At 43.0% G+C, this 14154-nt stretch overlaps 1 protein-coding gene across 20 annotated transcripts in view; it reads right to left on the bottom strand.

The window, feature by feature from the left end:
* RBFOX1 (RNA binding fox-1 homolog 1) overlaps window positions 1–14154 on the bottom strand; it is a 2068635-nt gene that overhangs the window by 91499 nt on the left and 1962982 nt on the right. For all 20 annotated transcript variants that reach the window (XM_043455516.1, XM_043455518.1, XM_043455526.1 and 17 more), the window contains one exon: window positions 7810–7890. In XM_043455516.1, coding sequence (XP_043311451.1) covers window positions 7810–7890 — 81 coding nt within the window. The remainder of the gene's footprint in view (window positions 1–7809; window positions 7891–14154) is intronic.

Below are 14154 nucleotides of genomic sequence, written 5' to 3' on the forward strand. Positions count from 1 at the left end.
TAAACTCAAAATGGATTAAAGATCTAAATGTAAGACCAGAAACTATAAAACTCCTAGAGGAGAACATAGGCAAAACACTCTCTGACATAAATCACAGCAAGATCCTCTATGACCCACCTCCCAGAATATTGGAAATAAAAGCAAAACTAAACAAATGCGATCTAATGAAACTTAAAAGCTTTTGCACTACAAAAGAAACTATAAGTAAGGTGAAAAGACAGCCGTCAGATTGGGAGAAAATAATAGCAAATGAAGAAACAGACAAAGGATTAATCTCAAAAATATACAAGCAACTCCTGCAGCTCAATTCCAGAAAAATAAATGACCCAATCAAAAAATGGGCCAGAGAACTAAACAGACATTCTCCAAAGAAGACATACAGATGGCTAACAAACACATGAAAAGGTGCTTCAACATCACTTCATTATAGAAAAATGCAAATCAAAACCACAATGAGGACCATTACCACACCAGTTCAGCGATGCTGCTATCCAAAAGTCTACAAGCAATAAATGCGGAGAGGGTGTGGAGAAAAGGGAACCCTCTTACACTGTTGGTGGGAATGCAAACTAGTACAGCCACTATGGAAAACAGTGTGGAGATTCCTTAAAAAACTGGAAATAGAACTGCCATATGACCCAGCAATCCCACTTCTGGGCATACACACTGAGGAAACCAGATCTGAAAGAGACACGTGCACCCCAATGTTCATCGCAGCACTGTTTATAATAGCCAGGACATGGAAGCAACCTAGATGCCCAGCAGCAGATGAATGGATAAGGAAGCTGTGGTACATATACACCATGGAATTTTACTCAGCCGTCAAAAGGAATTCATTTGAACCAGTCCTAATGAGATGGATGAAACTGGAGCCCCTTATACAGAGTGAAGTAAGCCAGAAAGATAAAGAGCATTACAGCATACTAACACATATATATGGAATTTAGAAAGATGGTAACGATAACCCTATATGCAAAACAGAAAAGAGACACAGAAATACAGAACAGACTTTTGAACTCTGTGGGAGAAGGTGAGGGTGGGATGTTTCAAAAGAACAGCATGTATACTATCTATGGTGAAACAGATCACCAGCCCAGGTGGGATGCATGAGACAAGTGCTCCGGCCTGGTGCACTGGGAAGACCCAGAGGAATCGGGTGGAGAGGGAGGTGGGAGGGGGGATCGGGATGGGGAATAAGTGTAAATCTATGGCTGATTCATATCAATGTATGACAAAACCCACTGAAATGTTGTGAAGTAATTAGCCTCCAACTAATAAAAAAATTAAAAAAAAAAATAAAAAGCAAAGACATTACTTTGCCAACAAAGGTCTGTCTAGTCAAAGCTATGGTTTTTCCAGTAGTCATGTATGGATGTGAGTGTTGGACTATAAAGAAAGCTGAGTGCCGAAGAATTGATGCTTTTGAACTGTGGTGTTGGAGAAGTCCCTTGGACTGCAAGGAGATCCAACCAGTCCATCCTAAGGAAATCAGTCCTGAATATTTATTGGAAGGACTGATACTGAAGCTGAAACTCCAATACTTTGTTCTCACTGGTGTATGTCCTTCTTTGCATTGTTATGGAGAAAATGTGGAAAGATAACTTACCAGAGAGTCAGATTACAGATTACTTGAAAGGCATGTGTTTGCAGACACATTGGGGGGATATTACTGCGTCATTCCATACAGATAAGTGTGTCTGTGTGTTTGCCTGCTTCCCTCATTACAGTGAATACATGCTACTTTTGTAATTTAAAATCTATTTATGAAACTAGAAAGACAGAGCAGGTGACATTGACCTGCTTCTGCACACATCTACCCCATGTGGAAATAGGAATCCGTTAAGAGCTGACTTTGCTAATCCATACTGGGAGTGGATGTTCCATTAGTCCCATTCACGGAACTAATGATTTACCTTGATATTTCAACTGAGAAAAATGGAAGTAATGTCTTAATTTGGAAGAAAGGTGACAGAATTTTTACCCTGCTATTTCTGCCTGAAGCCATCTTTTTTTTTGTCTTTCTTCAGGTCAGGATTAAGGATGCCTGAAGGTACACTAAATCAAAAGTAAATAAATTTAAGAGCTCCCAGGAACTGTTGAGCTGCAGTCTGTGGGGTCGCAAATAGTCAGACACGACTTTGCGGCTGAACGACAACAACTGTTGAATAATTACTTGAAGAACTTTAGAAGGGGGAGGAATTTACCACTCACAGATGTTGGTGCTTGATTTACACAGAGGGTTTGTAAATAGTTGAACATTACCATGATTTTAGATTCAGGCATTTTCTTGGATCAGATTTGTATATATGAATTATCTCCAATTTTCTCAAGTGTATAACTATTTAACAGAGAAGTACTTGGCTGTCAGTATATTTGATTTCATTAATATTTAATACATCTACTCAAATATAATGTATCTATATTTACCATTAGGAATGCAAGTGAGTAAAAGTCACTCAATTGTATCCAACTCTTTGGGACCACATGGACTATAGCCCACCAGACTCTTCTGTTCATGGGTTTCCCAGGCAAGAACACTGGAGTGGGTTGCCATTTCCTCCTCCAGGGAATCTTCTAGGGAATCAGGAATTGAACGTGAGTTGCCTGCATTGCAGGCAGATTCTATTCTGTCTGAAAATCCACCAAGGAAACCCTATATTGACCGTGACTTTGGATTATTTGATAAACACCAATGACCTCTCAGCCTAAAGCTGTTTTTGATGTAAGCAACCACCGTATGCAGTGAGGATAATAATATACTTAGCGCCCTTCCCCCAACAGAAGGAGCCCCCAGACCCCTGGCCCTAGGAAGAGGGGGGCACCGAGCAGGTCCTCAGCCCTGCCCCCACTTTCCCCAAACCTCTCTGTTGAGGGGTTGCATTGTTTGTTACACAAAGCAAAGCATGATGTTAATGAACTAATTGGTTATTTGAAAGTCACTAAAATAATTTTATGTAATTTAACTTAGTTGATTGAAAGTTAATTTTTTTAACTTTTTATTTTATATTAGGGTATAGCCGATGAACAATGTTGTGATAGTTTCAGGAGGACAGCGAAGGGACTCGGCCACACATATAAATGTATTCATTCTCCCTCACATTCCCCTCCCATTTGCCACTTAACACTAAGCAGAATTCTCTGTGCTACAGGTCCTTGTTGATTATCTATTTTAAAAATAGCAGTGTGTTTATGTCCACCCCAAACTCCCTAACTATCCCTTCCTCCCCAGCAACCGTAAGTTCATTCTCTAAGACCATGAGTCTCTTTCTGATTTGTGAGTAAGAAAGGTTAATATTTTAAGACACAAATACTGACATTAAATGTTTTCCATTTGGCCCAAGGTGATCTTATCTAATTCTCCAGACTGTTGCTCAGACGTCACTTAAGTCTGATACACTATGGATGGAAGTGGTTTATTAGGACATGAAAAAGGAAGCGTGACGTTCTGGGACACAGCTTGAAGTGGGTTTCACACAAGGAGGATCAAGTTTGGGGAAAAGGAGGAAGTGCTGGACTCAGTGGGAGTGCGATGGAAGAAAATGTGGGATTGGATTGTGTGGACATTGAGCCCCGAGTGAAAATCGTTCTCTTAATGCTTTCAATGTCCTGGGACATATCATGAGGAGGAGGGTGGGGAAGGAAACCCATTACCCATAAATGCATCATAAAAAACAGATAACTTTGGTAGAATTGTTTTCATTACAGACTAATTCAGCAGGGTTCCTTTAAAAACCATCTCTCCTACTGCATTTAAGGGTGTTATTTACAGATGATTAGCTATGTGGCTAGGCAGAAGGACAATTTAAGCCTAAAACATCCAAGGCCAGCTAAAGATCCATAGAAAAAAGTACAAACTTGGGTGTAATCCAGGAAGTCCATAAATACCAGCATCCCATTGATAAAAGTGCGGTTTACACACACCTTGCTTCAGGAGCACAATTGTTAGATAAAAATGAGAAACACATGCATTTTCAAGTTGAAACACTGGTGTGGCCTAAAAAAAAACTGCTGAGACCTAAGGGAGCCTCAGCTTTGGGGAAGAAGGCTGGATTCTTAGAGAAAGAAAGGCCACACTGTTCAGACCTCCAAGACGAGGCCCCTGACTCTCAGCCCTGCGGATGTCAGACCTGGAGTCAGGAAAAGAATCTTAGATGATGGTGCTTGGGTCCCCAGACTGTGTGTGTATACCTGTAAGAATGAACTCTTAGTTTCTGGCTGAATTATTTATAGAAAATAGGGTGTGACTTTGTAACTAGAATGGACACCTTGATCTGGAAAAGAATATATAAATGAATGATTCAAAGAAGTCAGTCAACTGCAAACAGTCCAGCTCCAAAAGGCACTGTTGATTCTGAGAACTAGAACAGAAAGGAAATCTCAGCAACATGTCTTAGGGAGGGATGGAACGCCTTTATATACTCAGAGCCACTGCCTCAAGATGGAAACTTGGAACTCAAGTGCAAAAGGAGGGGTCTCAGGGTTGGCTGTCCTTACAAAGTACCAACCAAAACAAACAAACAATTGAGCTTGTTGATCTGAATACCTTCGCTGAAGGAACTGACAAGTGAAGATGCTTAATGCAAGAAACTAGTTTTTGTTTGGCTTTGTTAGAGGGTAGTAGGATTAGCTGGGCTTCCCACATGGCTCAGTGGTAAAGAATCCACCTGTCAATGCAGGAGACCTGGGTTTGATCCCTGGTCAGGAAGATCTGCTGGAGGAGGAAATGGCAACCTGTTCCACTATTCTTGCCTGGAGAATCCCATGGATGGAGGAGCCTGGCGGGCTACAGTCCCTGGGGTCACAAAGAATCAGACACGATGGAGCGACTGAGCCCGCATACAGTAGGATTAGCTATTTATTAATTGTTTTCTTTAAAATGATTATATACTAGGTATATGCAAGGACATTTATTTTCTTTAATATTTTTGAAAAATTGCTATCAATATAAGTACCCAACAATGCAGTGGGTGGATACATTAAAATATAATATCATTAAACAATAGATTATTATGAGGCCATTAACATATTTTCATAAAGTGCATATGACATGATAATAAGTGAAGATAATAGGATGAAAAATGTGTAGGTAATATGACGGATCGTGCAATTTAAAAATGAAGGGTCTTGGACACACATGATGCAGTTTCTATAATTATTATAAATTTTTTACTTTGAAACTCCAGGGGGAAAAAAAGTCTCATTATAACCAGTGACATGCTATTTCCATTTTGTATTTTCAATAATAAAACTGACCATTTAAATGAGAGATCAGCACACTTTTTTGTAAAGAGTCAGGCGGTCACTATTTTAGGCTTTTGTGGGACACCTATGTCTATCATCATATGGGCTCCCCAGGTGTTACTAGTGGTAGAGAATCCACTTGCCAGTGAAGGAGACATAAGAAACAGGGGCTTGATCCCTGGGTCAGGAATAACCCCTGGAGGAGGGCATGGCAACCCACTCCAGTATTCTTGCCTGGAGAATCCCATGGACAGAGGAACCTGGCAGGTTACAGTCCATGGCGTTGCAGAGAGTCGGACACAACTGAGCTATCTTTTGTTTTTATGTCTGTCATATATTATTTTTTGCTTTTGCTTATTTTTTTAGTCCTTTGAAAAATCTAATAAGTCATTCTTGGTTTACCAGCATTACAAAAACAGGGTGGGGGTTGGATTTGACCTTGAGGGTGTGGTTTGCTGATCTCCGATTTAGATGATTTTATGTCTAAATCATCTTTGCTACCTATTTATTCATTTGGAGAATTTGTGACATATTTTCATGTTTGACATTAATGACACACATTTTCCCCAAGTCACTTAGCTATACCAATTCAAACTAGACCTTTCTTGGAGTTAATGTGTTTGTTTGTTTGTTTTTCATTTCTATAAAGGAAACTGAAATATACATATTACATAGAGAGCCACATTACCCAAAATGGTAGCTGTCAACCCATGGGGCTAGAGTAACATTAATTAAACTTTAATGAAATTTAAAATTCCATGCCTTGGTCCCACCCGCACCATGCACTGAATCACGCAGATATAGAACACTTCATTTTAGACGGTTCTATAGGACAACAATGTTAAAGAAAACCACAAATAATATACCGTATCTTATGGTGAGTTTTGGGTCACCCTCTTTCTTACTGAAAATAAAATTTATACAGAAGGAGAAATAGGTTCCACGGGAAGATGATAAGATTTAGCATCAAAAGGAGCCAGAAAAACAGACAATGGTTGAAAAATCTCCCCAAGTTCAAAAAAACGCATCTACCATATCCTGGCTGTGTGATATCCTGGCTGTGTGATCCTGGGCATATCACTCCACTTCTCATTGCCCTCCACCTCCTCAGCTGAAAAGCAAACACGGTAATACCTACCTGGTGCAGACTCTGAGGATTAAACAAGGTTGAGCCTGTGAAAATGTGCAGTAGCTTTCTAGTTCTAGGAGATACATGCATGACACTGGCAATGGGGCAATATTCATAAATTCAGGAAGAACCATTTCTTGCCGATATGGTTAGACTTGGGCTTCTCAGGGAACACAGAAAAATACCTTCCATTGAAGGAGTGTCAAAGCTTCTGCTGAAGATTACACTCTGCTTGGGAGAAACAACTGGGGTGCCCCCACGGCCCGATGCCTTCAGGGACCCTCGGGTTTGGCTTCCTGGGGACTGTTTCTAACCTTTGCCCCAACAGCGAAGAGTTTGGTTTGTCTCAGCCTTTGGGAACTGAGATGCTTGACCTTGGTACCTGGTAAAGACTCCCCTCAGTCTCTCATCCTTCTAATTACCCTGAGCTGTTGCCCCTGACCCCCACCCGTCCCTTCCTCTAGCTGATCTCAGAAGCAGCCCACCTCCCCTCTGGCCCCCAGACTCACTCTTGACCATCTATCCCAGTGGGGACCCATCAGGAAGTTACGGAGATTCCATCGGGTGTAGACACATTGTATGAAAGAGATGGGAAGGTCTTTCTTGGCTGTGCCAAGGGACTGTGAGGAGGGGCCAGCCAGCTGGAGAACCACGGTGGACTCAGCGAGACCCTGAATTCTTCAACCTGCTCTGGGAATTGGGGTGGGAGTGGGGCACATCTCCTCCCTAGAGGACCCATCCCCGGCAGAGGAATCCTTGGTCTTTCCTTGCCAGCACTGTGACCTCTTCTTCCACATTTATTTTTTGGTCTCCTCCTTCTAGGAATTCGTGGCTATAACCATATCTGTTAAAGTGCTTTGAAACTATTATTCCCTCCACCACCACCCCTCCCCAGTTAAATGGGGGAGAACCACATGTTCCTCCCATTTCCTCCTGTTCAGTGGAATCACAAAAGATAACACAGCCTTGCAAACAAGTCTCCGGCCACAGGCCAGTGATATTTCCCACCATGAGAACACCGTACCACAAGCAACAACCAAGCACCTGTTGCGAGGCTAGGGATGGCCTGCATATCTGATGTCAGTTATTTTCATATACATTTGCAAAGCTGTGATAGAAGTAGGCAACCAGCTATGCCCTCCCTCCCACCCCCCTGCTCCCAACCCAAAGCCCCGCGTCCCATCCATTGGTCCCCGCGCTGACAAGGGTCTAACAAAGAATGGCTGGGGCAAGGAAGGATTCGGGGGTAATGAGCAGAGGGGGTAGATGCTAAGGCAACAGGGAAAAATGAAGACATGCTTGTGAGGATCAGCTTCACCTGGCAGAAAGCCACAAGGGAGGGTGGTGCGGAGGGAGGGGGAGAGAACTTACATGGGAGGGAAGGTGATCAGACTCAGATTTATATCACAAAACAAAAAAAGCCACGCAGATGGGCTTACTTGCGGAAGTATATACAAGTGAACTGGGGGCACTGTACATAGAAGATCCCTCCTGGTTTGCCTGGCACAATAGCACGGTGCCTACGGGAGAGAGAGAGAGAGAGAGATGGTGTCTGGTCTGGGAACAGGCACGCCCGCTCCACCCGGGAGCCATGGCAACACACGCGAGAGAGGCAGAGAAATGCAAACACAGCCACACCCCCGGGCGCAGGATGGGGACACCCAGGGAAGCCCCCTGCCTTAGTCAGAGGGGGTTGGTAGGAGCCCGCCGCCCAGCCCATCACATGCTTGGCTTTTCTGTTTCACATGGGGTTTGGCAGTGGAGCCTGGTTTCAGATCAGGTATGGAGGCAGCATGGCATACTCAAAAGGGAGCTTTAGAAATATCGGAGATGGGACTTCCCTGGTAGTCCAGTGGTTAGGACTTTGCCCCCTAGTGCAGGGGGTATGGGTTCGATCCCTGGTCAGGGAGTTAAGATCCCACACGGCTCAGGGCCAAAAAAATCCAAAACATAAACAACAGAAGCAATATTTCAACAAATTCAATAGAGACTTTAGAAATGGTCCACATCCAAAAAAAAAAAAAAAGAATGAAATATTGGAGAGACGTGGACAACAAGCTTGATGCAGATATTAGTTAGCTGTGTGATCTCAGTAAGTCACTGTACCTCTCTGTGCCTCAGGATTCCCATCTGGAAAATGAGGGTGAATATACCTACCTCCAGGAAGGGTTATGAATTGTATGTACTACTGGAGATGTGCTCAACTGAATAAGTGGTAAGCACATGCATCGATTTATTTAAAGAAAATTTTTCCTCTTCCCCCCATTTTAGTTTTTTTCTGAATCAGTTCTTCAGAGGAAAAGGAGAAGTGAGGCAGGGGAAGAAAATAAATGCAACTTGGCCATCCCTGGGACCCACCCTGGACCCACACCGGACTCGGGTGAAACCACCTTTGGCTTCTGCATTTCCGGTTCCTTCCTTAAAGCTCTGTGCCTTCCAGTGTCTGAGGCGGCTTCCTAAGCCTGCGGACCATGGTGCGCTGCAGTGATGCCTCTCCTGCCCCTGACCTACAGCAAAGGACGCTGGGATTATCCTTACAAAGGGGAATTTTACAGCGGGGACAAGCAGTGGCATCCTAGGGTATCTTCTCAATCTATGACTTCCTGTGGAAAGACCATCTGCTCCAAGGATGGCCAGGGTGAGGAATCTTTTGGGTTATCGGTCCTGCAATCCTGTGGCTGTGAAGCTCAATCTCAAAGAATTTGAGAAGAATGAGAGGGACTTTTGAGGACCTGTAAGCCCCTTGCTAATGATGGATAAGGGCTCCTGTGGTTTCTGTTCCCTTCCTTGGATGGGCAAGGTCAATCGCCTCTACTTGTTCCTCTTTTTTCCTGTCATCTTTGCCACTGGGAAGCCATCTCTCAGGAGAAGCAGCCCTGACTTCCCATCAACTCACCTACATCCTTGGAGACCTGCCCTAGGAAGGGCTTCCGGAATCCTTTCTTGTCTTTCCCAACGTCAATGAAAGGGAGTTAGAACCTCTAGACTGAGTGGTGTGTGTGCGCGTGCGTGCTCAGCCGTGTCGGACTCTTTGAGACCCCATGGACCGTAGCCCGCCAGGCTCCGCTGTTCATGGGATTCCCCAGGCAAGAATACTGGAGTGGGCTGCCATGTCCTCCTCCTTTGGTGCCGAGGTTTCCAAAGAAAAATAATATAACCGTAGCAAAAACATATCCAGAAGGGCATTTCAGTATTGTGCAGTTAAGGACTTAGGGACAGTTTTCAATACTGTGCTCTGTGACACAGCAAAGCCCTCTGGGACACCACACAGATTCTCTCCGGAAGGCTAAATTCTGGAAGTGCATAATGATGTTTTCCTCATTTTCTTATGCTGTGGATCCTCAGAAAAAGACAGAAATAACTCTGGATGTTCTCTTTGTAGCAAAAAAAAAAATCTTTATGCGATGATTTTGACCTTTGTAAAACAAAATCCATACTGTCACAGGACTTGGCTTTTATTTTATCTGAAAACATTCTCCAATTTAATTTGCAAAGTGTTTATTGTAGGTTCTCTTAGTACTTTGTGACCTTTCCTTACAAGAAAGTTTAGAAGTAAAGAAAACCAAAGGAGCAGAGAAGAACACTGTCACCTCTGTGTGTTTTTTAGGTGCGGGCAGCTAATATGTGTTTATCTAAAAAGTTAAACAGATAACAGGGTACAGACCACAGTAAAGAGAGTGTACCATATGTATACCTGTGACTGATTCATGTTGATGTATGGTAGAAGTCAACATAATATTGTAAAGCAATTATCCTTCAATAAAAATATATTTTTCTAAAAAAAAGAGTGTTTATAATGTCATCAAGGCAGTCTGAGATAACCTATATGGGAAGAGAATCTAAAAAGAGTGGATGTATGTACGTATATAACTGAATCACTTTGTGTACAGTAGAAAGCAACACAATGATATAAATCAACTATACTCCAATAAAAGTTTTTCTTTTTTTTTTAAGGCACTTTGTGATACAGCATTGACTGAGTTTTCTAACGAGTCTCTCGAACAGAGTCTCTGATCTGCCCCTGCCATCACCCCCAAATATAGACCCACCACCTCCAACTACCAAGAACTGACTAGTTATTATGCTGATATTGGTATTTCTCAGACTTCTATGCCTCTGCTTATAAATTCCTTAGAATTTAAGGATGGCAGGTATGTTCCATTTATACCAGTATCTACCCATTCCATTATCCATCCACCCATTAGCCAGGAGAAACCTTTCATCAGATTTCAACAGTATCTTTTTCTATTAGCCTGGGATCCTCTGGGTCATTCTTAATAGCTTCCAAGCAGTTACTACCACTAGGTCAGCCTCGGCAGATGGGATGAAACCTCTATTCTATTCCTGCTCTTGTTGTTTAGTGAATAAGTCGTGTCCAACTCTCTGAGACCCTGTGGACTGTAAGCTGCCAGGCTCCTCTGTCCGTGGGATTTCCCAGGCAAGAATACTGGAATGGTCGTCATTTCCTCCTCCAGGGGATTTAGGTTAAATCATATGAAATTGACTTTTCTTATGTCAAAGATGGTTGAACATTGACAATTACATGTGGTTCAATTGAAAAAAAAAAAAAGGCTGTCCTCCACCTCGACCCTTCTGTATTGTTTAAAAGTTACCTCTTCTCTTCCCAGTCCCCAGGGGTTAATTAATTACTCCATCTTCAATGCTCCTATCACACTTAAAAATCTCCCTAGTAGATCCTTTGATATGCTGTATTACAACTTTTTATTTACATATTGGTCTCAGCTGCAGATAATTCTCCTGGATCAGAGCCAAATCATACTCATCCTTTTATCCCCGTGTGTGCATGTTAAGTCATTTCAATCATGTCCGACTCTTTTGGACCCCATGGACTGCAGCCCGCCAGGCTCCTCTGTCCATGGGATTCTCCAGGCAAGAATACTGGAGTGGATTGCCATGCCCACCAAAGTACCTGGTTCTCAGAGGGATTCATGAATGTGATTAAATGATTATGTTTTTAAAGACTTCCTCATTTCTATTTTCTTTGATAAAAACAGTGCTTTTCCCAGCCAACCTTTCCGTCCCTTGTTGATAGCTGGGGGTTTGCATGCCTACAGGTCTTACTCATCTTCTCTTTTCTGGTTCTTTGAAGGTTGACTCTTCCAGTTTAAGAGAAACCTGGGCAGCCTGCTCATCCGTTTCCTGCAATGCTGATGACTCTATCTGCAACTGGCAGGGACCGGGCTCGGTGTGACTGACCGTGATCTTGGGATCACTGGAGCCGTTGGCAAAGCCTGTCACTTGATACTCAGAGAGCCACAACCACCAGCATCCCAACATCTGGCAAGAGGTACGTCCCCTGGGCCACTCTCAGTCAGGATTTGGCATCTCCCGCAGGGGCCGGTGAGCCAGGATCCAGACCTCAGATGGGGCAGCTCAATTCTCCTTCTCACCTGGAGATTCCCCACTGTACAGAGGACCATTTCTGGCCCTTGGAAGGGCAAGAAGAAGCCCAGCGGGAGTGTCTCCTAGCACAGACAGGAAGGAGAAAGTGTCTACATTTTTTTTTTTTCTCTCTGCTGCCAACCCTTAGGTGATGAAATTGGATGCAAGTCAACTGGAACAAGGGTGCAGTTTCACACCTCCAGGTCATCACACAGGCTGGTCCTTCTCCCAGGAAGCTTCCTTCCCCTGAGGTAACTCCCCTCCCTTCCCACTCACTTCTCCTTCTCCTAGAAACTGGATCTATTTGTCTCCACCTGGCAGGTGGTAAAGAACTCGCCTGCCAAGCAGGAGATGTGGGTCAGGAAGGTCCCCTGGAGAAGGAAATGGCAACCCGCTGCAGTATTCTTGTCTGGAGAATCCCATGGACCGAGGAGCCTGGTGGGCTACAGTCCACGGGGTCACAGAGAGTCAGACATGCCTTAGTGACTGAACAACCCTCAGCAGCCCAACAGAGCAATCCAAGGCTCTGCAGATGAGCTCAGAGTGAACCAGGCCCGAGGTCATCTCCATATATTTATAAACAAAATGAAAATGGTTACGTATCTTTGGTCTGAATACTTCTGTGGGCAAAGAGGCCAGAATTGATTTACTTTTCATCTCGACCCTATTGTCCGTTGACCAATTTTGTCTTTGCTTGGGAGCATTGTAACATCAAAGTGTACTTCGCTTCCAGTCTGAGCTAGTCCTGTCAAGTTCTGCGGAGGCTGGCTGCGGAAGAAGGCGCGCAGTCATCAATTACACAGTCCTAGAGAGGTCACCCTTGGTTCCCCATCCAGGAAAAAGACACACACATTCTTTGTTCTACGGTAATGGACTGAGTGGTGGTCTCTCAAAATTCATACATGGAAGTCCTACACCTAGCTCAGGAGATGAGTGTGTGTGCAGAAAGCATCTTTAAAGAGGCGATTAAGGTAAAATGAGGGTAGAACCTAATTCCCACAACCGATGTCCCCATAAAAAAGAGGAATTAGGACACAGATGCAGAGGGCAGGCCCAGTAAAGACACAAGATACAGGAGAAGATGGGCATCTACAAGTCAAGGAGAGAGGTCTCAGAAGAAGTCAAATCCTGCCAACACCTGAATCCCAGACTTCTAGACCCCAGAAATGTGAGAAAGTCAATGTCTGTTTTTGAAGAGATGGTACCCAGTCAATGGTACTTTGTCCTAATAACCCTACCTTAGCCTTAAGGACCAATAATGAGCTATCGTGAGGGCTCCCTATGAAGGGTCATATAAGCATCAAACTTCTGTTCTCTTGTCCCTGCCAATGGAGGTAACTGCTTCCAATTGATAAATTTATCCAAAGCCCCGAAGGGCTGTGGACGATTTTGGCTTTTATAGTTATGCATTTTTGAACATAGACTAGCATTGAGCTAATCCGTGTAAGCATATTTTCACAGCTAATACCTAAAGCTTTTATACATGCCTGAAAGATGAGCTTCTCTGAAGGGTTATGGGAGCGTTTTACGTACCGAGGTATTTCCATTTAGGCACAGAGGCTGCAGAAAATGCAGTGTGTATGTTTAATTCTTATAAATCAAATCATGTTTTAATTGTGCCAAGGGATTTCCATATTTAAAGGAGCCCTGGAGTGAATCCGCCTATAGTGTAAATAATCCCTCATTCCAATTTATTTAGTAAGTTTTGATTTTCCTACTTAGAAACACATCACTTTTTTCTTTTCACTGTTTATTGTGACAAAATTGCAGAGAAAAAGGATAGTACATCAGATATGTGTACAATTTTCTCCCTGATTCTTTATTGTTTAAAAAATATAATGACTCACTTCACTTTGTTCTCCTGCCTCCCAAATTTAGGCTAATAGAGGATTCTACAGAAAACATTTAATTGACTCAATAAGATAATAAATATATTGGATCCTCAAATGTTATAGTAACAGTTCCAAAAACTGCTTATTGAAGACTTGCTATGTGCCAGGCAAACCCTCTCAATGTTTCCTTTGGATTATCCCCTAATTTACCCTATAAGACAAGTACTACTATTGTACCCATTTAACAGATGGGGATTCTGAGACATTGAGAGTTTTAGCATTTTGCCCAAGGTTACACAGACAGAATTATTGTGGTGCTAAATGCAAAATAAACCAACGGGATTTCTGGACCCATGGACTTAAGGCTAATTTTTTTTTAAACTTTTTATTTTGTTTTGGGGTATAGCTGATTAACAATGTTGTGATAGTTTCAGGTGGACACTGAAGGGATTCAAAACTAATCTTTTAAATTAGGTGCAGGCAAGCTACAGATTTTTAGCCAAATCTGGCCTACCACCTTTTTGTATGGCCATGAGCTAAGAATAATTA

The sequence above is a fragment of the Cervus canadensis genome, chromosome 32, assembly GCF_019320065.1.
Source record: "Cervus canadensis isolate Bull #8, Minnesota chromosome 32, ASM1932006v1, whole genome shotgun sequence".
NCBI lineage: Eukaryota > Metazoa > Chordata > Mammalia > Artiodactyla > Cervidae > Cervus > Cervus canadensis.